General features: G+C 41.4%; 1 protein-coding gene across 1 annotated transcript in view; it reads right to left on the minus strand.

Annotated features, from left to right (window-relative positions):
- The window catches only part of LOC139456166 (protein retinal degeneration B-like), a 165400-nt gene that overhangs the window by 42423 nt on the left and 95555 nt on the right, over positions 1-27422 (minus strand). Inside the window, exons 5-7 of the mRNA XM_071237721.1 lie at positions 23722-23970; positions 22475-22831; positions 6015-6107 (exon numbers count right to left, since the gene is read on the minus strand). Of these exons, the coding sequence (XP_071093822.1) occupies positions 6015-6107; positions 22475-22831; positions 23722-23970 (699 nt within the window). The remainder of the gene's footprint in view (positions 1-6014; positions 6108-22474; positions 22832-23721; positions 23971-27422) is intronic.

Here is a 27422-nt window from a genome sequence, read left to right on the forward strand (position 1 = left end):
TGCCTATATGTGGTGCATGTGCTTCAGTGTGGGGCAGGACCGAAGCCCTAGAAGCTCTCAGGAGTCAACGTGGTCACCCATCCAACTACTCTCTGAGACCGACATTGCTTAACTTCACCTGATTTGTGACCTGTGAGCTGTGTACATGGATGATAACAATATATCGCTGTGTATAAGGCGAGTTTTTCGTACCTAAAATGAGGGGGTCTTATACACGGAGTCGAAGATCTCACATTTTATTCCAGCTGTTTCACTTTCAGCTTCCACTGGCGATGTCAACCGGCGTCCGATAGCCAGCCCAGCATTTGACAATAAAACTTCGCATTTCGTCCTTAATATCTTTTCCAATAACTATTTCCATACATAAACATGATTTGTATCTGTTTTCCTTGAATAAAGTTTAATAATTTCTGAAATGACCCTCGCCTCGATGCAGATTGTCAAACCAGTTGACACGGTAAAACAATCAACATCTGTGAGTAGAGAGCCGGAAGTACTCGGAAGCATTTTCATATTGCACATGTGACCTAACATGTGATAACCGGTGAAGCTGAAATCAATTCCCATTGTTTTTACAGTTGTATTAACAACTGTTGGAGACGGAATAAACACGCTGAATGTGAAGCAAATAAGCCTAAAGTACTCACAGAAATGAAAAAAAACTGTTTTTTCGACCTCAGATCTTAAATTATTGCAGTCAATATACAAAATATGTAAATATTCAAACAACTAAATAAGTACTCATTGGGCCGTGGCACAAATACAGTGTATCAAATGTTTTGATGCCTTTTTACACGTAAAAGTGAGTAAAAATGTGAATAAAACAGACCATTGTGAAACAGGGAATAACCAGGTGTAACCAGGTGTATAGATCAAGGTGACCTATGACACCTTGACGACAGGTGAGAACAGGTGCATAATGCCTATAGTCTGTTTCTGCTATGTCAATTTGGACTTACTTTTATTTTTGAATGTTGAAAGTGCCGACAAATTACCTCCTCCAAACTAGCAAATCCAGACTAGTACTTTTCGAGTTGTTTTGTTATTTTGTATTTACAGCTACGTAACACTTTGTGTCGATTTTTAAATTGAGAAAAACAGGGTTTTTTCATTTCCGTGAGTACTTTAGTTAGTTACAACATAGTTAATTGGCGATTAAATTACTCACCATTGTCTCTTTAGGAGATAAATATTTCGTTTTGTAAGATTTGCGTGATGTTATGCTGAATGGATGTACGGAAATTTCATTTGAACACGACGCCGTAAGGCGGAGTGTTCAAATGAAAAATTTCCGTACATCCATTCAGCATAACATCACGCAAATCTTACAAAACGAAATATTTATCGACATTGTAACATGAACGTTAATTAAATCGATATTTAGGAGGAACTAATTTACTGAGCGCATGACACAACAAAACTGTCGTTAGTAATACGTCTCCTCGTGCTCACCTTCGAAAGGATGCATGATATGGGGTGCCGCGAAACCGATCAATGGTTTCGAGGTACTCCAATAATGAGGGTCCATTTTACGAAAGGGGTGGTCACATGTTCAAGCTCATTTCTCAGAAAATAAACAAACAACAGGAAATATCACAAATTCAATTCTTTATCACAGTTCCTCATCTTACTTGTAATTTGTAGTTATGCGTAACTATGAAATACAAATAATCAAAATTAGAAAAGACGTACATACTGTTTGGCCCCTGTACAAGATAGTGTCAACTCGCCTGAAACTGAGGTGGTGACAAGAGACGTCAAATTTCAGACATGCAGCTTAGCTGGGATTGAAAAAGTTGTTTACTGTTTCAGTAGAATAACATATGTGAGAGAGGCCGTGGAAATTAGCAGAAGAATTAACCTGGAAATTACTCACGGGAGCAGTGGACAGTGGCAGGATATTTGTATCTATGACAGGTACCAAATTACGTTCGTTAGCGAGCTGCTCCTGTCTCTGAAAAATGTTCGAATAATGTCGTTTTTGAGACGAGCACGAGTCAGTGGAATACGACTTCAACGATTCATCGGATTTGTGGCCGGTAATTCTGCAAATCTCGCGATTCAATACCTGCGTTTGACAGTAAAGTGACGGCAGTTTGCAGTGTGAAATTCCCGGTCTTGGATAATGTTTATGCTGCGCTCAAATGGCGGCCCCCTGATGTGCCTGTGTATGGCAGCACGCAACCCAACAAAACTCGATTTTGAGTAAAGTTCTCCCTCAGCATTTCTGATTTCGGCATAAAAGAACCTCAGTCTCTCATTCAGTTGAAAAGCAGGAAGCTCTTCGAACGTGGGTTCAAAACCTCGGAAACCAAGCCATTCTGGAAGTGAAAAGATTGCCGTGTTCAGGGTACAAATGTGACGGTAAGTGGGAGTATTTCGTTATTATTACGGTGTCGTGTTTAAATGAAATTTCCGTATATCCATTTAGTATAACATATCTCAAATCTTACAAAACGAAATATTTAATTTATGTTAAGATTTTGGTCAATCTCGTTATATTATAGCCAATTTTTGCGATGACACATTGGTCACGCTTTACATTGCTATTATGGCAATGGTGTAAGGGAGGTAACTCTCGCTGATGTTGATCGAATCTGCGTAGGAATTTTTTTTTATTTGTTTATGTATTCTTTTATGTTTCAATGGCTTACGTCGAAATATTTTAACTCCCAGTAGATTTGGAGAGGTTCCTATCCACGATGTCCTGTACTGCTTTTGTATCAAGGGACGCGAAGCGGTGACTGGACGCTTGAACTTTGGGCTCTACGGAAACGCTGGCTGTATTTCCTAGTTCGGGGGCCGTCTCAGAACGGTTTTCAGCTTCAACAGCTTTTTGTGGGTTATAATAAGAACAAAATTAGGTGGATGTATGAAAGTCATTATAGAGTTGCAATAAATGTTTTTTACTCTGTTAAAAATTGATTTTGTTTTGTTTTTTCCTTTGGCCAAGCCCAAGAAAATTACATTATTTATGATTATGATTTTGTAATTAATGGAAAAAGGTAAATTTCATTTACCTTCAAATTCTTGTATTATCTCAGAAAATGTCTCGTCGCCCCATTCACTCAATATTTCATCGAAATCTCCGATGTGGAAGTCAGGGTAAATTTCCATCTGTTCCTCCATGTTGATGATTTCAAAAATAGTTCCATTAATTAATGTATACATACACGGTGATGAGACCCCAAAAATTCAGCGATGTTATGCTCATTCGACAACACTTTTTAACCAATCAGATCAGGGAACATACCTACATTTATGTTACAATATATGTTATTACTTCATAAATGAATTTTATTTTACGGGCACCAATTTGGTGTCGTACCGTGTAAACACAAAATGGCAACATGTGCTGGAGTTACACACGCGACCAATCATCGTAGAAAAAAAAAACACAAGATAAACATATTTTTATTGCATATATAAGGTTTGTGTGCGCACTTGTGATGTGCTTCATTCCAGGTTGTTTATACACGGAGTATAGGAATTTGGGTTGATTTTGAAGAGGGTCGTCTTATACGTGGGGTCGCCTTATACACAGCGATATACGGTATTATCTGAGCTTACAATAGAAGCTCCTGGAACTAGCTGCATTGTACACCATGTGAGTGAGTGAGTGAGTATGGTTTAACGCCGCTTTTAGCAATATTCCAGTAATCACGGCGGGGGACACCAGAAATGGGCTTCACACATTGTACCCATGTCGGGAATTGAACCTGAGTCTTCGGCGTGACAAGCGAACGCTTTAACCACTAGGCTACCCGACCGCCCCTGTACACCATGTGTTCTGTGAACATAACCTTTAACTAAGATATATCAAGTGGCATTAAAGAAGCTGTAATACCAGGGGTCGATATAACTGCTGGCCCATTGGCCTGTGGCCAGTTAAAATTACAAAGGGGTTCCTAAACGAAAACTAGATGGCCCATCAGGCAAGTCAAAATTTCACCCCTTCTCCATGTATGTTTAATTTTTTAATTGGATCATCTTAGTAGAATGACAACCGGATGCCATTTTATAATGTTATGCACAACAACTTCTATATTTGCATGAAATGAGGCAAATGGAAGGCAAGATTTAATCTCAGAGTGCAAGAAAAAATGTTCTAGGGGAGAGGAGATCTAAAATTTTCAGAGCCCTTCTCGGTGGCTATGACCATCAATATTTACGAGCCATTTAAAAAAAAAAGCTAGCTGTAGACACATGTTCGTTGCAGCTATTTTTAATAGTGAACTTAATTACTACGCATTTTGCGATTTTGGATTGACAAAAACGCCGGGGGGGGTCATTAAGGTGTTTCCTGGTATTGTTCTCATGCTACTGAGAAGACAGCCACTGTTATCGGGAAATGGGTGATGATAATAATAGATAATATTTAAAATTGTTTTAAAAATAATTTTCCGATTGCGTAAGCAATGAAAATCAAAAAGAAGTAGGTAAATGGATATTTTAAAATTTATTGCCAAAAATTGTCAAATTTTCGATTCCATGATGCTTAATCTGGACGTTATGAATGTGTTAGCTTACATGTTTTATTTAAAATGAACTTAATGAAGTCGTAAATGCACTATTTAAATAATGTGATAAACATAGCTTTCATATTTATAAACAGTAGGAACAGACCTTTCAAATGGTATATAATAAGCAGATCATTGTCTTGATAAATGTTGGCTTCATCTATCACCCCAGACTCTTGGAATCTGGTGTCACAGCAGTTAAAGCTTCTGGTTGGCTGGTGTTGAAAGCGTTAAAGCCATTTTTAACAGTATTCCAGGTATATCACAGTGTCAATTTCTAACGCTGTATGAAATAATTTCCGAGCGTGACGTCACATGCCCGATTCGGTTCCCAAACCAAAACAATCGAGCTCCGCACAGTGAAGCACTGTCCTGAGTAAACTGGCTTCAGTCTTGTTTTGTTAAAGGAGGCAAATTGGAGAGAATGCTCGTGGATTTTTTCTCATGGATTAGTTACAAAATACAACCAGTAATTGCCAGCTTGATTAGATTAGAAGCCAGTGTTTATCAAAGCCTAGATTACAATATACTGAGTGAGTGAGCTGGGTTTAATGCCGCTTTTTACAGTATTCCAGTTATATCATGGCGTGTAAGCTTCATGTGGGAGGAAAGCGCGAAGTGATGCCGGTCTCATATGTTTACCACTTTGGTGAAACTCACGAGCAGGGGAATGATACTAATAAACCTGGTGAGTGAGTGAGTAAGTGAGTATGGTTTTACACGGCTTTTAGCAATATTCCAGCAATATCATGGCGGGGGACACCAGAAATGGGCTTCACACATTGTACCCATGTCGGGAATCGAACCCGGGTCGTCGGCGTGACGAGTGAACGCTTTAACCGCTAGGCTACCCGACCGCCCCAACAAACCTGGTAACACAAGACAAAAAGTGAGCAGGCCTCACTAATACCCCAGACTTTGACTCCAACATATTTCTAAGTTCAAAACATGAAAAAAGCAATATATTTTCTCAGAATATCCAATTATCCATATCAAAATTTTCACTTCACCCTCCAATTGGTATAGAAAATGTACCTGCAACTGGAAAAGAATCCATGAAGTTTTCAAGTAATAGGTCGCACAAATGTTGAAGTAAAAAATATTCAAAATATCCATACACAAAAAATTCAGAAAATACACTAATCAAAATATGCACCTCTTCTTTAAGTAATGGAAACTGTTCCCTAAATTTGAAAAGCAAAAATCCATATAGTAGTTTTCAAGTTGCACACAGAACTGTCTTTGGAAGGACAGGCAGCAGGACAGACAGAATTTCTTGGCATAACAATATACCCCTGCCCTATTAGGTTGGGGGTATGATAATTGGGGTGAACCATGCCTTAGGGTTACTGGCATGCCTTTGGGACGCACTTGTGTACAGCAAATTCCGGCACCTGAGACAACTGGGCCTTGTGCCTCCCTGTGCAAGGAAGACTCCATGTAATGAGACTGCAATGCAAGATCTGCAAGGTCTTTAATGAAACAACATCTCACCTTGAGCATCAAAGAACTCATCTTCATCTGAGCTGGACTCCTGGAGCTGTTCCAGACTCTCAAACCTCCACTCCGACACATCTCGACTTGAGCCTACGGGGAAAGAAAAAAACATGTCATGATCATATAATTAAATGGTTATCTGTTATTTCATAACATAGATCTAAATGACAATTTGAAAACTTGAAAATGAAGAACAGGTGCCCATTTGTTTTCATCACTTATTCTCATGACGAAGCTATCACAATGACACTGACTGTGTATCAGACATGGGTCAAACTCACTTGCATGGCGACACAAATACTACATCACTATATCAGTCTGTGACTTCAGCCACTAGTTTAACAACACACTCAACAATAGTCCACCTGTATGATGGTAGCCTATAAATAATAGAGTCCGAACCAGACAATTCAGTGATCAATGATTTGAGCAACGATCCTCCACCGCTGAGACACGATGACACGCAATCAACCAAGTCACCAAGCCTGACCACCAGATCCATTTGGATCTTACGACCAATACAGGAGGCCAGTTCTAACTCAGAATCCCCCAAAGGGACATAGGCTGAAATGAGGACTGAGTGGTCACAATGTGTGACCGGGCTGATTGTATGTCATTGTGCCATTGTTGACTGTTCAACCAATGCCTTGCTGACCACAGCTTCTCTCCTTTCAAATGTTTTTATTCAGTTTCAGGGCAGTAATGTGCAATGACCTATAACAATGTATGCTTTGAACATGATGCTTGAAAGGATGCCTGAACCAGACTTATTTAAATACTGGCTGTTGCTAGCTGCAGCCTAAAACAACATCATGATGATTGATGATGATGATGATGATGATGATGATGATGATGATGTTGATGACGACGACAATATAAAGATTCTGCTGATGATGGGACGTCTACTTTCGGAAGACATTTGGATGAACAAACAGCTAGATTAGATTCCAAGGCGATTTCACATCTAACAAGCAGGGTCACCTGTCCTTGTGATTTAATGAGATCCTTGTTGCCATGGCAAAGGAAAAAACAAAGGACTTGAAAAGCCAAATGCATTCTAAGATGGTGTTGTTCCGACAGGCATGTGACTTAGCCATGTCAGTCACACAAGCTAGCATTCTTTTTGGGAGAGGACATGCGATTGACTCAAGCCTCTTGAGAGTTTCAGTTGTGTGCCTTGCAAAGTTCTTGGACCAATTAAAATTTGAATTTGCTACAATGCACAGCTTTGTGGATTTGAGGAACATATTTCTCCTAAATACATTATCCTAGCAGATTGTATAACAAGGTGCTATTTTGAAACTGGAAAGATGAAGATGAAAGCCTGGAACATCATCCCATGCATAGTCAACCCTTGCATTGTTGTTTGGTGTTTAACGACCCACACAGCAATTTTCCAGCTATATGACAGCAGCCTGTAAATAATCAAGTCTGGACAAGACAATCCAGTGATTGATATCATGGACAATGATCCAGGGCCCCGTTCCACAAAGCCATCTTAGCGTTAAGGTTATCGTAACTCCCATACTTTAACACTGGCTTACGATAGTCGTTGCGCTAAGATCGTTTTGTGGAACAGGGCCCTGGCCTTCAGGGAATGACAACATGCAATCAACCAAGTCAGTGAGTCTGACCACTTAGTAAGTTCCACTAAGTCGCCTATAATGACCATAATATGTTTCCAAACAATTCTATCCCAGCATTCCATTGGGTATAAACAGTTGTAGATCAACAGCTTGTTTGTGTGCAGTTTTTTGTCACAGTGACCTGTAAATAATTGTCACGGAAAACTGATGGCTGATTGCATGGTAATAGCTTCACGCCATTGGGGAATAATGAGACCAATGTATCTTCCAAGCAGGACCGGACCGCCTAGTGGTAGAGCAATCACCTCACAGAGCCGAAGGTCAGGAGTTCAATCCCCGGCCGCATCATACCAAAAGATGTTAAAAGATGGTACTTGTTGATACCCTGTCTGGCGCTCGGCATCAAAGGGCTGGTCGGCTTGGAGTCAGTATACTGTGTCTGAGTGGGGTATTCATGTTAAACTGCTGCATGGTATCTCAGTGGGTCAGCGCTATAAATCAGCATCACTCCGGACTAGTACAAGCCCGCCCGCCCGCCCGCCCCCCCACCCGCCCCCCCACCTGTTACTTGGGTCAAGTTTTACCTCAGAATCCACTCCGGAGAATCCCTACATGTTAACATGAGTCAGTCACTAAAACATTAAAATTTGCCAAACCAATTATCTTTGTCACTTTTCCTGGTAATCTGACAATAATTTTCATAAATGGGTACAAAAACAGAAGGATACTCGTACTGACATATATCAGGCTGTGCCAAACACTTTTGAGTCTGAAAATGTACTTTGGTATTATTTCCAGTATAAAAAAAGTCTTAGTTTATGAATTAGTAAAATGTGATCTCACAAGACCAGAAGACATTATACTAGACTCTGGTTTAAATGATGCTATCATGACTTTAACTGCCATAGACCCAAAGTCCCTGGTACAAAATTCTCTGCTCTCACTCAGAAACAACTCACTAAATGGGCTATAATCACATTTAGTCGCATCTGAAGCTCAAGATCTTAATTTGTGGGCAATAATCAACTTAGTTGCATTTGAAGCTCAAGATCTTAGTATAATGGGCTATAAACACTTTATTCGCATCTGAAGCTCAAGATCTTAGTAAGTTGGCCATAATCACCTTAGTCGCATCTGAAGATCATGATCTTAATAAGTGGGCAATAATCACCTTAGTCGCATCTGAAGATGGCAATATCATAAGTGGGCTATAATCACCTTAGTTGCATCTCAAGCTTAGGATCTTAATAAGAGGGCTATAATCACCTCAGTCACTTCTGAAGCTTGGGATCTTAATAAGAGGGCGATAATTACCTTAGTCACTTCTGAAGCTTAGGATCTTAATAAGAGGGCTATAATCACCTCAGTCACTTCTGAAGCTTAGGATCTTAATAAGACAGCTATAATAATCTCATATTCAAGCTATAAGAGAGCAATATGTCAACAAAATCAGTTTGGACCAGACAATCCAGTGATCGACATTATGAGCATCAATGTAAGCAATTCAAGCGAATGATGACATGCATCAACCAAGTCAGTAAGCCTGACCACTGATCCCATTAGTCACCTCTTACAACAAGCACGGGTTGCAGAAGCCCAATTCTGACCCCGATCTTCACAGGGCTGAGGATGATAATCCAGGATTTGAAATACAAAATCACCGGATCCTGCCATGGCTTATACCACTAACCGTATGAGGATCCTATTTTCCTATTTGATTACAGACAGTTCTCTAGTCAACATACGTCAACTTATGTAAGCAGCACCCAAGTTTCTCATATCTTAGCGTGGCCACTAAAACTCCCAGGTGATGTTGTTCTCATCATAATCAGTATCCTCATAGGGGCGGTCGGGTAGCCTAGTGGTTAGAGCGTTTGCTCGTCACGCCGAAGACCCGGGTTCGATTCCCGACATGGTTACAAAGTGTGAAACCCATTTCTGGTGTCCCCCGCCGTGATATTGCTGGAATATTGCTAAAAGCGGCGTAAAACCAAACTCACTCACTCAGTATCCTCATAAACGCCTCCCTTACCTTGCAGCCTGGGTGTCTATTTGGTCAAATACAGTATTATCAAGATACGAATGCTGCAGTCTGTACCAAAACCTTTGAGTCTGTTGCTAGCCTGAACATGGCTTTTAACATAATTTTCTGCAGATTTTAGAGTTATTATATGGACTCTTATTAGCTGAGCTGAGAGGACCAAGCAGAATTTTACTAGACATGGGCTTCAGACAAGTGGCTAAGTCGCAGACTGGTGTTGAACTCCGTAGTTAACAATAATGCGGCCATATATTTCTTGAGAACACAAAGAACCTGCTTCACAAACTCTCTGAAACATGTTTGTCAACAAACATTCTGAAACAACAACTGACATGTTTGTCCACAAACCCTCTGCTTCCATCTCTCTTCACAAATGATTACTCTCATTTGCTGAAACTAAATGTTAAAGTTCACTGTAAGAAACCAGCTGAAAAAAACTTCAAAATCCCTAATCTATAATTAACGAGAGCTTTACAAAACTCATTTGAAGCCTAAATCCCTTGACTCTCTGACAACAAAGTTGAAGTCAGTCGATATGTTGGATAATGTAAATTCCTCTATCGAAACTGACACATGCTGCACAAAATGGAAACTGACAATGCCATAAAATGAGGATCCAAACTCAATTTCATGGGTTTATGACTCTGACTAAATTTGACATCAGTGCTGAAACACTTTCAATTCATCTTGGTAATATCTGGATCATTATCTCCAGTGATGTGGTGGTCCTCAGCCTCTTGCCTCCGTCTCGTTAGTTACGTAGCCCGCTCCTCCCAAGCCGTGACACTTTGATCCCATAGCCAGGTAACTAATATCTTTACACGGCCCTGATTACATCCCAAGCTTCTGAAAGCTCCTTGCCAAGGTAATCGGACTGCGGCAGTGTTCTGTGGAGGTTATCTTAAGTGTATTGTGAATGGCAATGACATGAAATGAAACCGGAGCTGAATAAATTGCTGCTGTAATCAAGAAATAACAAGCTGTAAAGTACCCTAGGAATAGGCTGAAACAAGGCCGCAAGGGCTTCATCACACTCTGGTCTCAGCAGATGCGTGATGTTGTTTGGTTGGTTGGTTGTTTGGTTGGTTGTTTGATGCATATATTCCAGCTATATGACGGCGGTCTGTAGATAAGCGAGTCTGGACCAGACAATCCAGTGCTTAATATCATGAGCTTCGATCCACGCAATTGGGACCGATGACATGTATCAACCAAGTCAGCGAGCTTGACCACCTGATCCCGATAGTCACCTTTTACGACAAGCATAGTCACCTTTTTCGGTATGCATGGGTTGCATGGGTTCGGTATGTGCATGCGTGGGTGAGTGTGTGCATTAACATCTGAGTCACCTCTTATCATCAGCCTGAGTCAACTCTTACCCCCTGAGTCACCTCTTACCCCCTAAGTCAACTCTTACCCCCAGCCTGAGTCACCTCTTACCCCCTAAGTCACCTCTTACCCCCTAAGTCAACTCTTACCCCCAGCCTGAGTCAACTCTTACCCCCAGCCTGAGTCACCTCTTACCCCCTGAGTCACCTCTTACCCCCTGAGTCACCTCTTTCCCCCTGAGTCACCTCTTACCACCAGCCCGAGTACCTCTTACCGCCAGCCTGAGTCACCACTTACCACCTGAGTCACCTCTTACCCCCTGAGTCACCTCTTACCCCCTGAGTCACCTCTTACCACCAGCCCGAGTCACCTCTTACCGCCAGCCTGAGTCACCACTTACCCCCTGAGTCACCTCTTACCACCATCGAAGACCAATTCTAACCAGAATTGCTTATTAATTTACTGACCAAAAAAATTTGTAAAAACACTGTGATAGCAGCCTGTTAATATTCAAGTGCGGACCAGACAAACCTGTGATTGATGTTATGAGCAACTACTCACTACTAAGGACTACCACTTAGGACAAGTGACATTTCCTTGTGGACTACCACTAAGGACTAGGAACATTTCTTTGTGGACAACCACTAAGGACTAGGAACATTTCTTTGTGGACTACCACTTAGGACTAGTGACATTTCCTTGTGGACTACCACTAAGGACTAGGGATATGTCCTTGTGGACTACCACTGAGGACTAGTGACATTTTCTTGTGGACAACCACTAAGGACTAGGAACATTTCTTTGTGGACAACCACTAAGGACTAGGAACATTTCTTTGTGGACTACCACTAAGGACTAGTGACATTTCCTTGTGGACAACCACTAAGGACTAGGAACATTTCTTTGTGGACTACCACTAAGGACTAGTGACATTTCCTTGTGGACAACCACTAAGGACTAGGAACATTTCTTTGTGGACTACCACTAAGGAGTAGGGACACTTCCTTGTGGACAACCACTAAGGACTAGGAACATTTCCTTGTGGACTACCACTTAGGACTAGTGACATTTCCTTGTGGACAACCACAAAGGACTAGGAACATTTCTTTGTGGACAACCACTTAGGACTAGAACATTTCTTTGTAGACAACCACTAAGGACTAGTGACATTTCTTTGTGGACAACCACTTAGGACTAGTGACATTTCATTGTAGACTACCATTTAGGACTAGTGACATTTCCTTGTGGACTACCACTAAGGAGTAGGGACATTTCTTTGTAGACTACCACTAAGGAGTAGGGACATTTCCTTGTGGACAACCACTAAGGAGTAGGGACATTTCTTTGTAGACTACCACTAAGGACTAGTGACATTTCCTTGTGGACAACCACTAAGGAGTAGGGACATTTCCTTGTGGACTACCACTAAGGAGTAGGGACATTTCCTTGTGGACAACCACTAAGGAGTAGGGACATTTCCTTGTGGACAACCACTAAGGAGTAGGGACATTTCTTTGTAGACTACCACTAAGGACTAGTGACATTTCCTTGTGGACAACCACTAAGGAGTAGGGACATTTCCTTGTGGACTACCACTAAGGACTAGGGACATGTCCTTGTAGACTACCACTAAGGACTAGGGACATGTCCTTGTGGACTACCACTAAGGACTAGGTACATGTCCTTGTGGACTACCACTAAGGACTAGGGACATATCCTTGTGGACTACTACTAAGGACTAGGGACATGTCCTTGTGAACTACTAAGGACTAGGGACATGTCCTTGTGGACTACCACTAAGGACTAGGTACATGTCCTTGTGGACTACTAAGGACTAGGGACATGTCCTTGTGGACTACCACTAAGGACTAGGGACATGTCCTTGTGAACTACTAAGGACTAGGGACATGTCCTTGTGAACTACTAAGGACTAGGGACATGTCCTTGTGAACTACTAAGGACTAGGGACATGTCCTTGTGAACTACTAAGGACTAGGGACATGTCCTTGTGGACTACCACTGAGGACTAGGTACATGTCCTTGTGGACTACCACTAAGGACTAGGGACATGTCCTTGTGAACTATCACTAAGGACTAGGGACATGTCCTTGTGGACAACTGAGGACTAGGTACATGTCCTTGTGAACTACTAAGGACTAGGGACATGTCCTTGTGGACTACCACTGAGGACTAGGGACATGTCCTTGTGGACTACTAAGGACTAGGTACATGTCCTTGTGAACTACTAAGGACTAGGGACATGTCCTTGTGGACTACCACTGAGGACTAGGGACATGTCCTTGTGGACTACCACTAAGGACTAGGGACATGTCCTTGTGGACTACCACAAAGGACTAGGGACATGTCCTTGTGGACTACCACTAAGGACTAGGTACATGTCCTTGTGGACTACCACTGAGGACTAGGGACATGTCCTTGTGAACTACTAAGGACTAGGGACATGTCCTTGTGGACTACCACTGAGGACTAGGTACATGTCCTTGTGGACTACCACTAAGGACTAGGGACATGTCCTTGTGGACTACCCTTGAGGACTAGGGACATGTCCTTGTGGACTACTAAGGACTAGGTACATGTCCTTGTGGACTACCACTGAGGACTAGGGACATGTCCTTGTGGATTACCACTAAAGACTAGGTACATGTCCTTGTGGACTACCACTAAGGACTAGGGACATGTCCTTGTGAACTACTAAGGACTAGGGACATGTCCTTGTGGACTACTAAGGACTAGGGACATGTTCTTGTGGTCTACCTCTTTGCGATTAGGTAGATGGCAACTGTGTAGCAGTTATATTCTGCTAACTAGTGAAAACATAAATTAATATCTAACCCGGCAGGCTTCCCAGCAGTCCTGAAGATGACCGGAAAGTTTGGTCCAGGCTGACACAGATTCACAATGTAACTGGTTAGGCATGATCTTAATGCAAATGTTTAGGATCTATAATTGGTTAGTTAGGTGGACTGAACCTCATTTCTGTGACGCCAACTTGTTTTTCACCAAGCAAAACTGATTTGGTAGAGTTTGCTGTTTCAGACGAATAAGCTAAACATGTGCGAGCAATGATATTTAGATGTATTAAAATATTCCACCTCGGTGCCAATGTGACCCTGCAGAGTGGCAGGTGATCACTCAAACAAGACATTTAATGATACAAAATATAACAGTGAATATCATGAGGAAGCAACCTGTTTCAGATTAGTTGGATCAATCTTTCATGTTTAACTCTGTATGGTTAGGTGAAATGGGGTTTAACTATGTCTATTTACTGTATATAGGGTGTATATGTGCCTGTAACGAACTATGGTTATAACAAACAAAAATTAGTGATCCCTTTTAGTTTGTTATAACCATAGTTTACTGTAGTTGGATACCAAACACATCATACCGACATTGTCCTTGTTTTATCCCTTCAATGCTGAGTGACAGGCAGTGTTGCGCAGTGGAAGGCGACGACATTCACGTGTCTACCTTTCGTCTTTTCTACTCCACTGGAAATTATACGATTAATGGGGAACTAAACATGATTCTCTTCCTATGACATAATGGGGAACTAAACGTGATTCTCTTTTTAATGAAAAATAAAGAAACTATGCAAGGTCCAAGACCACGAATTCTGGAATGGAATGACTATAGAAGCAAGTACAAACTTTACGTTTTTAAGGGCCACGAATATTGTCCCATCTAGTTTATACCAAGACCACAAACATTGGTCCAACGACAACTAGTTGCTATAAAGACCACAAATATTGGTCAACGACCGTAAAGTGTGTCTTGCTCCAACGAACGAAAAGCCTGCACTGACGATTGCAATGCATCACGTGTCAGCATTCATTTTCTGCACGTGAAACGAATGCCTTGATCTGATTTCCGCGAAGCATGTGGCGTTTATGCTAAATGGTCATGTTACATGAACCGAAACAATGTTTGTTTTGTTTTTATATTTTTTTTCTCCGCAACAGGCAGGGTAACCATCTTTTAATGTCTTTTGGTATGACGTGGCTAGGAACTGAACTGACATTAAATGACGCTCTATCCACTACTCCACATAGTGTAGGAAGTAACAAGCACTGCTGTGGTTATGCAACATATGGCTAAAAAAAAACAGTCTTGGTTCTCAGACACCACCCGCATCATCATAAAGTTTGCCGTACGTTTCATTTTTATTTCCATTTTAAAAAAATTATTTAATAAATCCTTTAATCAAATACTGCATTCCAGTATTTAACTCATCAAGGGATACATTTATGTAGGAAGGCCCTTTCCTTGATTGATAGTACACAATTGTTTATCTGGTTACACAACCGTTTATTTGGTTACATACTAGTTTAAAATCTTTTTTTTTAAAATGACACCACTCGCCCGCACTATATTTTCAAAAAACACTGCCTGACAACCAATTCTCTTATTTTTTTAAGCCTATCATGAAGGATTGAAATCAACCATTTGCAATCCTGATATGGAGGTGAGGAGATAAACCATTTTAAATATGCTTTTGATTTTTTTACCAGTGGGGCAGCAGAGAAAGTTTTGCCTGACTTGATAGATATGTTGATAATTTGTCACTATATTCTCAGCAGGTAAAATTCCCAAATCAGTAATGAATGACTTCAGCCTGGACTGCCTAGAGGATAGTCAGGGTTAGAACTAAACTCAAAAGCTTTACTAGCCCGGGTAAACATAAAATGCCCAATGTTACAACAATGGGGAAATTGAGAAATTTGTACTTGCCAGCAGGAATTTGTACTAGCCTCGGGCTAGTGGGCTAGTGTTAAGTTCTTACACTAATAGTGCATCTGTCCGGAGAACAGAACATCAGTGGTTTCATCTCCTGTGACGTTATATATAACACACACGCACGCGCACGCACGCACGCACGCACGCACGCACGCACGCACATATGTGTTGACACGTTGACATGTTGCAATATAAGTGAAATCATTTTCAACTGCTAATACCTTCTTATTTAAAGTCAGTTGTCATGCTCTCGTGAAGTTTACACAACACACAATTAAATAATCTCTGACACGCAACACAGTAAGGCCTGTCTGCTGGCATGAGAGCAGTCAAAGCTGTATCCAACTAGTCAGTGTTGACAGTAGACTACTTCTGATAGATCACAAAAAGGACTGTATTTTTAGCCAGGAGTCTTTGGGCCACAAAAACATCAGTTGTTTTTGCCCAAAGTCTACGGGACCCAAAACAAAAGGCTGTTCCACAAAGTGATTGTAACTCCCATGCCTGAACACAGACTTACGACTGTCTTACCACTACGATTGCTTTGTGGAACGGAGCCCAGGTCAGTATTCTTAGTGAAAGTCCCATGAGCATTATTAGCCACTCGCCTGAAGCCTAGAAAGGTCCAACAATCTCTTCAGTATTACAATACAGGGTCTCATCTCACAAAACAACCTCAGCACTGTGACTATCGTAAGTCTGACATATAAAAGCTATGACAGTCATAACACTAAGACTACTTTGCGAAATGGAGCCCGGGTAGCAGAGAACTAGTTCACACTGAATAAGATGAGCTCAGTCTGTAACAGAGGCCAAATACAGTTGGTTGGTTTGTTGTTTAACGCCGCACTCAGCAATATTCCACCTATATGACGGCGGTCTGTAAATAATCGAGGCTGGACCAGACAATCCAGTGATTAATATCATGAGCATCGATCCACACAATTGGGATCAATGACATGCATCAACCAAGTCAGCGAGCCTGACCACCCGATCCCGTTAGTCGCCTTTTACGACAAGCATAGTCACCTTTAACGGTAAGCACGGGTTGCTGAAGACCTATTCTACCCCGGAATCTTCATGGGTCTAGACCAAATACAGACAAATCTTAATATCAACCCTGCCAATATGATAAGAATTTATTGATAAAGCCGTGATTGTTTCGCCCTGTCACCCACCAATAGCGATGTGAAGCATGAGAGACATTCTACAGGACGGGGCTCCTCCACCGAAGTTGTGATGTGTCCATGTGTGATCTCAGTGACAACCTACAGACAGGCAATGATGGACAGATGTATTTGTTGACCTGCATAAATCCAGGGACAGAAATTAACTGAGTCGGCTAGCCTGATGTAATTGTCTAAGATTAAAGGAATCCCGTTCGCCATTGTCCTCACCACTTGAAACAGAATCGCGAGAAATCCCGATGATTAATTACTGGTGATAGTTGCATGTATAACAACAGCGGTAGAAACTAACAATTTTAATTCACTAGTCCTTATAATGAAAAATATAGTAAAACCCTTAAAAATGGCAAATTTCTACTCTTCCTTATGATACCTTAACAAATGGGCAATTTGACAAGGACTACTGGGCCCACTTGCACAAAGCGATCTTAGTGCTAAGATGATTGTAATTCCCATACTTTAACATAGGCTTACGATAGTCTTAGCGCTAAGATCGCTTTGTGCAAGTCGGCCCAGGACTAGTGCCTAACATTGGACAATATTTCTAAAATGAAAACAAGCCATTCCAGCGATATGGAATATTACTTTCAGTCACGACAAAAATTGTAAAGTGAGCCATTCAAGAAATATCCATCTTGATACTGATAGTGATAAACATCGAGTTTTGATCCCATGGTTATAATTCAGGTGAGAATCAGCAGTCAGGTGATAGAAGTGGTTATATATAGCAGTGAACTTGGTCAATAGTGGTCTTTATACCACATCTGCAGGGTTGTTTTTTTCCTTTTAGTTCATGCTTTTAATGCTTTTAATGTAAATATAACCATTCACAGTATGATGTATCAGCACCCTTATAGCTCTCTAATTAAATCAAATTAATCATCATAATATTTTGTGATTCTGTTTCAAGTGGCGAGGACTATAGATTCCAAACTTTAATGTGGCGGCATTCTGTGCCTACCAGCCCCCCCAAAAAGTCTTCTGGCTTCATTTTCAGTCTTATGACCCCAAAATGAACTTTACTAGCATAAGACTTCATACTTGTAATTTCTATCCATGCAAATCTATTCAAAGCTACAACAAAGAAACTTTTTGTTTTTGTTTCATTATTCAGAAGTGAACAGATGAAGTAACATTTTGTAATTTTATCCAATTCTGTTTATATTGTATTTCCTTGGCACAATGTTTTAATTTCTTCGTAAAGAAAGGAACATATGTGAAAATTCAAAATTAGAAATATTCAAAGAGTTTTTGCCTCAACCTGCTTAGTTCCTTGACAAAATCCCCTAGAATTGTTGATTCTAATGAGAATAACATTTACCTTTGAAATGCAATTGTACCACTTCAAATATTCACTTACAAGAAAGAAACGGAGGCATTCCTTAGCATTGGCATGAGGCACAAGGACTCACATCGTAAACTTTAGCACATGAAAAACGGTAACCTTGCAGTTGGATTATTTTAACTTGTTTTCCATCAATAACATTGCAATAATAACACGACTGTTATAGTGATGTTATATAATGTACATCAACACCTACAAAAGAATTCGCTCATCACGCAGTAGACCAAGGTTCGATTCCCAACATGGGTACAATGTGTAAAGCCCATTTCTGGTGTTCCCCCGATATTGCTTGAATATTGCTAAAAGCGGTGTTAAACCGTACTCACTCACTCACCTATCAAAGAAATTTGATTCTATAGTTAAATGTTTGTTTGTCTGTTGTTTAACGCCACACTCAGCAATATTCCAGCTTTATGAAAGCAGCCTGTAAACAATCGCATCAGGACCAGACATTCCTGTGATTGACATCATGAACATTGCTCCATGCAACTGGGAAATGATGACATGCATCAACCACTAATCCTAACTATTCAATCCATTGGTCACCTCTTACGACAAGCATAGGTTGCTAGGGACCTATATTCTTACCCGGAATCTCAAATCAAAGTATACAGTTAAGAGTACACTAATTTCCATGCACGCTTGCTCCGTAGGCCATTACTGACACATCCAATGCTTCTACATTCCATAACCACCCCACAGTTGCCTAATGCCAAAACTCTGTTCTCAGTTAAGCTCAAAATAGCCACTTCGGTTGCCAAATATAAACTTCACTTTGACAGCCAGTCAGATTAAGGTTTGAGAAACACTCTAGTGTCACTCAGATACCTATTGAGGCCACATTCAACCATCACTAACTTCTGCATCTTCATAACAACATATCAAGGTCACTGAAATATGCGTACACTGAGACACATGCCTAAATATGAATACACAAAAGTATATTTTTGTTTGCCATTTAACACCACACTTAGAGATATTCCAGCTAATTGGTGGTGGTTTGTACATAATCTAGTCTGGACCAGACAATATTAAAAGCAACATCCCACATCATCGGGTAAGTTGACATGCAATCTACCAAGTCACAGAGTCTGATCACCCCATCCATTAAGTTGCCTTGCATGACAGACAGAGATTGTTGTGGACCAGGAACAGATATAACCAGAACCACCGTTATATAATTTTTGACTGTTTAGTATCTTAAAAAACATACCCCTTAACTTTTAACATATACATTATTAGAGCAATGACAAGGTGCTTTTGACTTTCATGCTTAATTTCAAACACATTTCCTTCAAACATACATTTTGTAACTGTTTGGCATTCTAGAAGTTTTACATTTTGCACTGTAACAAAGTATTACAGGCCTTAATATCAAGTTTATGCATTATTCATGCGAAGCAGGATATGTAGAGATAATATGTACCCAAGAATTACCATTTAGTTGCCATCCAAAGTCATACAATAAACATGCACAGCAAATTAATCTGCTCTATGATATTCAAGATGAGACAACTGAAAAGCTACAATGATAAACTTCCCTATTAAGTGTCAGTCATCCTCTGAGTGGAGCAGGGATTCCGGTACACAATGACAAAATATCCACCAGTTAGTTCCCGTGAGCCACACTGTATCAGAAGACAAAGGCCTGCTTCAGACAGACCGCCTTGCTTCATTCAGCAACAGGCAATATGGCTGCTTATCAAGAAAAACCTGGTTAAAACTAAATTGGAATGTATGCTTTGTACAAGCAGGGAGGGAAGTCTTCATAAACTTTACATCCTGGCCCAGATAAGAAGACTTCTTGATAAACAGAGCCACAGAGAGCCAGTGTGGGCAGGAGGGGGGGAGAGTAGGCTTGAGGGGGTGGGGAGAGTAGGGTTGAGGGGGTGAGGGAAAGGGGCAGCGAGGGGAGTGGGAAGGGAGGGGGGAAAGAGTAGGGTTGAGGGGGTGGCGAGAGTATGGTTGAGGGGTTGAGGGGGTGAGGGAAAGGGGCAGGGAGGGGAGTGGGAAGGGATGGGGGAGAGTAGGGTTGAGGGGGTGGGGAGAGTAGGGTTGAGGGGGTGAGGGAAAGGGGCAGGGAGGGGAGTGGGAAGGGAGGGGGTGAGAGTAGGGTTGAGGGGTGGGGAGAGTAGGGTTGAGGGGTGGGGGAGAGTAGGGTTGAGGGGGTGAGAGTAGGGTTGAGGGGTGGGGAGAGTAGGGTTGAGGGGTGGGGAGAGTAGGGTTGAGGGGGTGAGAGTAGGGTTGAGGGGTGGGGAGAGTAGGGTTGAGGGGTGGGGAGAGTAGGGTTGAGGGGGTGGGGAGAGTAGGGTTGAGGGGGTGAGGGAAAGGGGCAGGGAGGGACATAGACTTTGTGCTGGTCTCTATTTTTTTCAGGCTCTGTTTGTTTATCATTTGTTGCTTAACACTGACTCAGAAATATTCCAGTTATATGACAGCTGTCTGTAAATAATCAAGTCTGGGCCAGACAATCCAGTGATTGATACTATGAACCATGATCCACGCCATCAGTGAATGACGACATGCAATCAACCAGGCAATCCAGTGATTGACATCATGAGCATTGATCTACGCACTTGGGAAACCAAGACATGTATCTACATCAGTGAATTTAACCACCCGATCCTGTGAGTTGCCTCTTAGGATAGGCATGGGTTGCTGAAGCCCAATTCTTATCCACCATCGCAGCCAGTGTTGTGATGATTTACTGCATGCCATGACAGGTTGTGCCATGAAACGAGTGAGTGAGTGAGTGAGTGAGTGAGTGAGTGAGTGAGTGAGTGAGTGAGTGAGTGAGTGAGTGAGTGAGTGAGTGAGTGAGTGAGTGAGTGAGTAAGTGAGTGAGTAAGTGAGTGAGTTGGGGTGAACGCCGCTTTTAACAGTATTCCAGTTATATCACGGCGTGTCAGCTTAATGTGGGGGGAGAGCCCGAAGTGATGCAGGTCTCAGACGTTTACCACTTCGGTGAAACCCACGAGCACGGGTATGGTGCTGACAAACCTAGAAACAATCTGGGCGAACCGGGATTCAAACCCACAATCATAGGTTTCTGACACGCCCAAGGGACTCAACTCTGCACAGCGAATCACGGCGCCTTAGATGACTGGGCGACCCGTGCCCCCCGCAATGAAACAAACACTGTATCAGTCACTGATACACAACTTATACCTGTCACTTGGCACAATCAATTGTAAATATCAAATGTTAGTTTTAGCTGAAAAAAACAACAATCAATAATCACGGGGAGTAATATATGACAACATAATCCTGATAATCCAATCAGAATAAGCCTGTAGATGCAGACCATCTGTTGGGCTGACAATTATGCAACAAGTAAATCAATATGTTTTGAAACACAAAAAGCATTCACTAAGTGAACAGACATGTTTGGGTTGAATTAAATTTACAGGGATCAATTCTATGTTACCTCTAAATTGGAAAACACAGTAGCTGTTAAGGTATTGCTAAAATAATTGTAGAAACATTATAGAAACATAAATCGAAATTTCTCCTCGATAGTTATTCTCAAAGCAACAACCTAGTACACAAACTGAATACTTTATTTTAACCTCCTCCAAATTGTGAAATACTTTCACAATCCCCTGTCACGTTGACCTGTCTCATGAACTATAAACAGTGAGTGAGTTGAGTCGAAATAGGGTTTAACATTGCCTCCAATATTATTGCATTTATATAGCGATTTATACTAGTCAGGACTAATGCCAATTTATACTGCTAGCCACTGAGATACCATGCCGCAGTTTAACATGAATACCCCACTCAGACACAGTATACTGACTCCGAGCCAAACAGTCGTTGTTTTAGCCCTTTAATGCTGAGCCCCAGACAGGGTAAGAACAAGTACCATCTTTTAACGTCTTTTGGTATAACATGCCCTGGATCAACCCCGGATCTCTGCTCTCCTGGCACACTCTACCACTAGACGACAGAGGTGGTCCAAACAGTGAGTGAGTGGATCTATCACAGAGGACATCAGAGCAGCATAAATACACGGCATCTAGGTCAAGAAACCAATGAGAGATAACACGAGCAACAATCCATACCATCCTGTATGCTGACACACAATCAGCCATCAGTTTACTCGGCTCTTATTTGGATGGGATGCTTGGGGAGTAATCTTTTCTGAAATCCCAAAGGGTATTCTTCCATGATAAACAATATTCAGCCTCCACTGAAACACAATTCCTTACCTCCAACCGATCTCTTGCTGGATCCAAGTGATCTTCTTCTCGGTCCTGATTCCCCATTAACTATTGTGGCACTGCTCTCCTGAGAAGCTGTCCGATTGATTAGCACCTTAGAATTTAAATGAGCATTGTCTTGGGTTTCACTAGAGGATGTCTCAGAAAATCTCACAGAGTTATCTCCCTTTATACTTCCTCTTTTTGCAGTTTCTCCTTCCTCTTCTGAGGCAGCTGCCATCTTCTCCTGAAGTGCCAGTTGTGTCTCCAGTTCTAACTGCCTGATGTCATTCAAAGTTAAACCACTCCATTCATCCTGCCAACACCATGCCTGTCGGTGAGCACGCAACATCGTCTTCCGTAATGCTGAAACAGTCATTGCAACAGAATACTCAATTGGCTAGTGGGACAAGAGGTGAAATGGGTTTCAATTTGTTCAAGATTTCGCGCGTGTGTGTGTGTGTGAGTGTGTTAGTGTGTGTGCGTGTGTGTGTGCGTATGTGTGTGCGCGTGTGTGCATGCGCATGTGTCTGTCTGCTTGTAAAAGTCTGAACAAATGCCGGTTTTATAGTGCTAGACCACTGAGATCCCATTCCACAGTTTAACATGAATACCCCACTCAGACACACTATCCAAACTCTGACACAAATAATCCTAGGTTTATCAACTTACTGCCGAGTGCCAGACAGGGAAACAACAAGTACCATCTTTTACTATGACGTGTATGTAGATCATACCACTGACATTCCGCTCTACCGGCAGATGGCTAACAGGGGACAAGAGTCAGACCAATTGGCAAACCTTGGAAGTTTTATTCAAATCCTTCAAACATCATTTTGTCGCCAAATCAAATTGATGACATTTATCAATCAAACAGTTCCTGATTCTCCTATAATTACACAGACAGTATGTTTTGATTCCCGACCTAGGTACAATTGTGTGAAGCCCATTTCTGTGTCCCAAGCCATGCAATTGCTTGAATATTGCTAAAAGCTGCGTAAAACCAACCTCACTGACCCACTCATTCTAACTGTTCCCCAACTCATTTCCACCACTCTTTCAAGTCACTTATTTTCCAAGGGCTGTTGGGTATCCTAGTGGTCAAAGCGTTTGTTCATCACAACAAAGGCCTGGGTTCGACTCCCCACATGGATAGAACCCGTGAAGACCATTTTTGTGTCCCTACTATGATATTGAAAGATTATTGCCAATCAGCATAGAACCATTCTCACTCACTCCATTAATTCCCAACTCACCAATATCATGTATGAATCTCTCTATCTTGTTCTGCATTCCCCAGTACCGGAACTCCACCTTGCACAGCTTGTAGGCGGTCATGATGGCCTTGGTGGTGTTGCTGGGGTCAAGGATGGCCTGGCTGTAGTCCTCCCGCCAGTTGTCCTCCAGAGGACCACGTCCCGTCTTTGAGGACTTGTACAGCTTAGGGTCCTCCTCCTTGCTGTAGTCCCCGCTTGTGACTGGGTCTCGAACAATGTCCAGAACGTCTGAAACCACCAGCATGTCAGATTTAGTGAGTGAGTGAGTTGGCTTTAACGCCACTTTTAACAGTACTAAAGTTATACCTCGGCATGTCAGATTAATGTGGGAGGAAAGCTCAAAGTGATGCAGGTCTCAGACCTTTACCACTTCAGTGAAACCCACGAGCCAGGTATGGTGCTGACAAACCTAGAAACATAAATGGAGCGAACTGGGATTCGAATCCACAATCATAGGTTTCTGGCAAAGGATGGGATGCAACTCTGCAAGCTGACAAGGGAAGAATGTCATCTGTGGGATATATAGCATTTATCATCAGCAAAGCAAAGTGCCATTTAGGACAGCAATGATACTTTGCCGTGATATGATACATATTTCAACAGTAAAGTTGCAATATGATACACAATTCATGCAGGTAGATGTATTCCATAATCAATGGAGTGAAAACAAGCTCATCCGAAACACATTTGGTAGATTTCAGTCATTCTTAACGGTGATTTGAGACCATCTGTTCTAGGGCTGGGATGGGTAACTCGGATACTGAGTGGGTACTGAGTAGGACCTGGGTACCCACAGGACCACCCGGACCCGAGGTTAGTCACATGATATATTGCTTAATGCGAAAAATTCACAGCTGCAACTTCATAGTTATCTACAATTGTTTTATAGGCATTACTTAGAAATTGACGGATTAAAAGGTAGACACAATTTTAATGGATACCAACTTCTTTAATACTGTAAAAAGCAACGTTTCGTTATAGATCCTTATACCATTGCTCGCTTGACAACGGTATATGGATCTATACCAAAACATTGCTTTTACGGCAAGTAAAAGGCGACTAACGGGATCGAGTGGTCAGGCTCGCTGACTTGCTTGATACATGTCATTGATCCCAATTGCGTGGATCGATGCTCATGACGTCAATCACTGGATTGTCTGGTCCAGACTCAATTTTTTTACAGACCGACGTCATATAGCTGGAATATTGCTGAGTGCGGCGTTAAACAACAAACAAACAAACAAACAGTATCAAAGAAGTTGTTATCCATAAAATTGTGTCTACCTAGTTATCTACAAGTCACTACTGCTGGCATATCTTTCTGACTCTACGCTCATTCCTTCTTAAATATGTTTTGAGTAAAGATATAGGTTCAGTCAACTTCAGTGCATGCATGACCAGATCGTTTTATAGATGTTCCAAGATACTTTTTGCTAGGTGTCCGGTAAAACAATTCCTAATCGGACATTTTGTACCTTTAACTCTTGACGCTACAGCGGGTATCCAGGGTAGGGTAATAGGGGGTCGAGTACCCAGGTGGTAAATCTGGACTCGTCCCAGGACTAATCTGTTCATACTGGCAGAAAACACTATTTTACACACATGTTCGTACCATAATGCATGCCAGCCTTACCTATACATGTATCATGTTGTGGGATACATGACTTAGCTCTATCAAATCATAATGCGCAGAGACTAGCTCCAGCGAAACATAAGCCAGCTGTGCAGTATGATTGAATTAACAACCCAAGCATTCTTCAGTCATAATTGTTTAACATGTTTTATGTGTTCCATATTAATAATGTGTTAAAGGGACAGTACATCAATCGTTCTGTGTGTTTTTAAACCATGCATAAAACAGGGTTAGAAACTAACAGTTTTCATCCACTAGTCCTTAATGATAACATGCAGCAAAACCCTTAAAAAGGGCTAATTTCCACTAATCCTTATAATACCTTAGATATTGGGCAGTTTGGCAAGGACTATAGGACGAGTGTCAATTTCTAACGCTGTATGAAATAATTTCCGAGTGTGACATCACATGCCTGATTCGGTTCTCAAACCCAAACAATCAAGCTCCGCACAGTGAAGCGCTGTGCCGAGTAAACTGGCTTCAGTCTTATTTTGTTAATGGAGGCAAATTGGAGAGAATGCTCGTGTGTTTTTCTCATGGATTAGTTACAAAATACTACCAGTAATTGCCAGCTTGATTAGATCAGAAGCAAGTGGTTATCAAAGCCTAGATTACAATATACTGAGTGAGTGAGTCGGGTTTAACGCTGCTTTTGACAGTATTCCAGTTATATCACGGCGTGTCAGCTTAATGTAGGAGGAAAGCCCGAAGTGATGCAGGTCTAAGACGTTTACCACTTCCGTGAAACCCACGAGCATGGGTATGGTGCTGACAAACCTAGAAACCTCTGCACAGTGAATTGCGGTGCCTTAGAGGACTGGGCCACCCGTGCCCCCAGATAACAAAATAGATATGCCTCAGTTGTTTGAAGCCAATCACTCTCCTACCCAGGGTTCCTTGTGACCAGCCAAATACCTCTGTCACATCATCACATTGTCACAGTCCATTTTATGTGTTTTTCACCTGTTTCATTTAGGATGAGCCGACTCATTTAGATAAACATAAGTCAAGAAATGTTTAACTTTCATTGAGGAAACATCCTTAAACGTGAAAAACTATTTCCTTTTGCATATTTATTCTCCACGTCCTGTCATCGGAAGCCCTACAGAAAGCTAGTGATACGGTCACTTTGATGTGTAAAGATATATTGTCATGCACCTCAATGTCGCAGTTGTAGTAGCACATCTATATAATTACAATATGGTGAGCGGACCGAAAGACTCTTATTAGAATATTATTTTGGTGGAAAAACAAAGTTGAAAGATAAATTTCGTGATTTATGCTGACGGCCTGACTGTTTATATACGACAGATATATTTTTCCAGAATTTAATTGCCCATAATTAAGGGTGTATATAACACACGAGTGCGTATTATACACAAATAAATAAGTCTTGTGTACACTGATCAATCAGAAGGAATTGGGATCGTTCACTTGCCAATATATCAGCAAAATCGCCGTGGGCGCTTCTTAGAGCGGAGGGCTTATTACATCGAATACGATATGGGCATTTGTTTACAAACATGAGAAGAGTCCGGTCACGTGATAAGGACACACTGGTGATAAGGCGAGCAGATTCGAGGATGCTCGGCGGTTACCACCATTTGTTTATAAACAAAGCTTCAAAATGGTCGACGTCCAGTCCCTTTAAAGTGTTTTGGTTTAACATTTGAAAATTTGAAATGAGATAAACATTCAGTATGAAATGATATTTATTTTAGTCACATTTATTGCTACTTCTTATTCATCACTGCATGGTGACGGATAACAGATCGTTCAGTGAGTATAATCAATCACTGGAACTGCACTAAGCGTGCAAAGTGAGACACATTTCGCTTCAATTTTGTTACCATGGTTACAATGGGTTTTGTAAGCCTTCAGATGTTCTAAAATTGAAAATCAATCTGAATTTTTCCACACCAACTTACTTACTTGCAACACAAATATGTACAGAAAAAGACCAGGATCATTGATTTCTTTTCGTAAATGCCTGGTAATATTCTGTCAACAGCTGCTGTGAACATTTGTTGAAACATAAACTATGTGA

The sequence above is a fragment of the Haliotis cracherodii genome, unplaced genomic scaffold (assembly GCF_022045235.1).
Source record: "Haliotis cracherodii isolate W230 unplaced genomic scaffold, xgHalCrac1.p SCAF_11, whole genome shotgun sequence".
In the NCBI taxonomy this organism is placed as follows: domain Eukaryota; kingdom Metazoa; phylum Mollusca; class Gastropoda; order Lepetellida; family Haliotidae; genus Haliotis; species Haliotis cracherodii.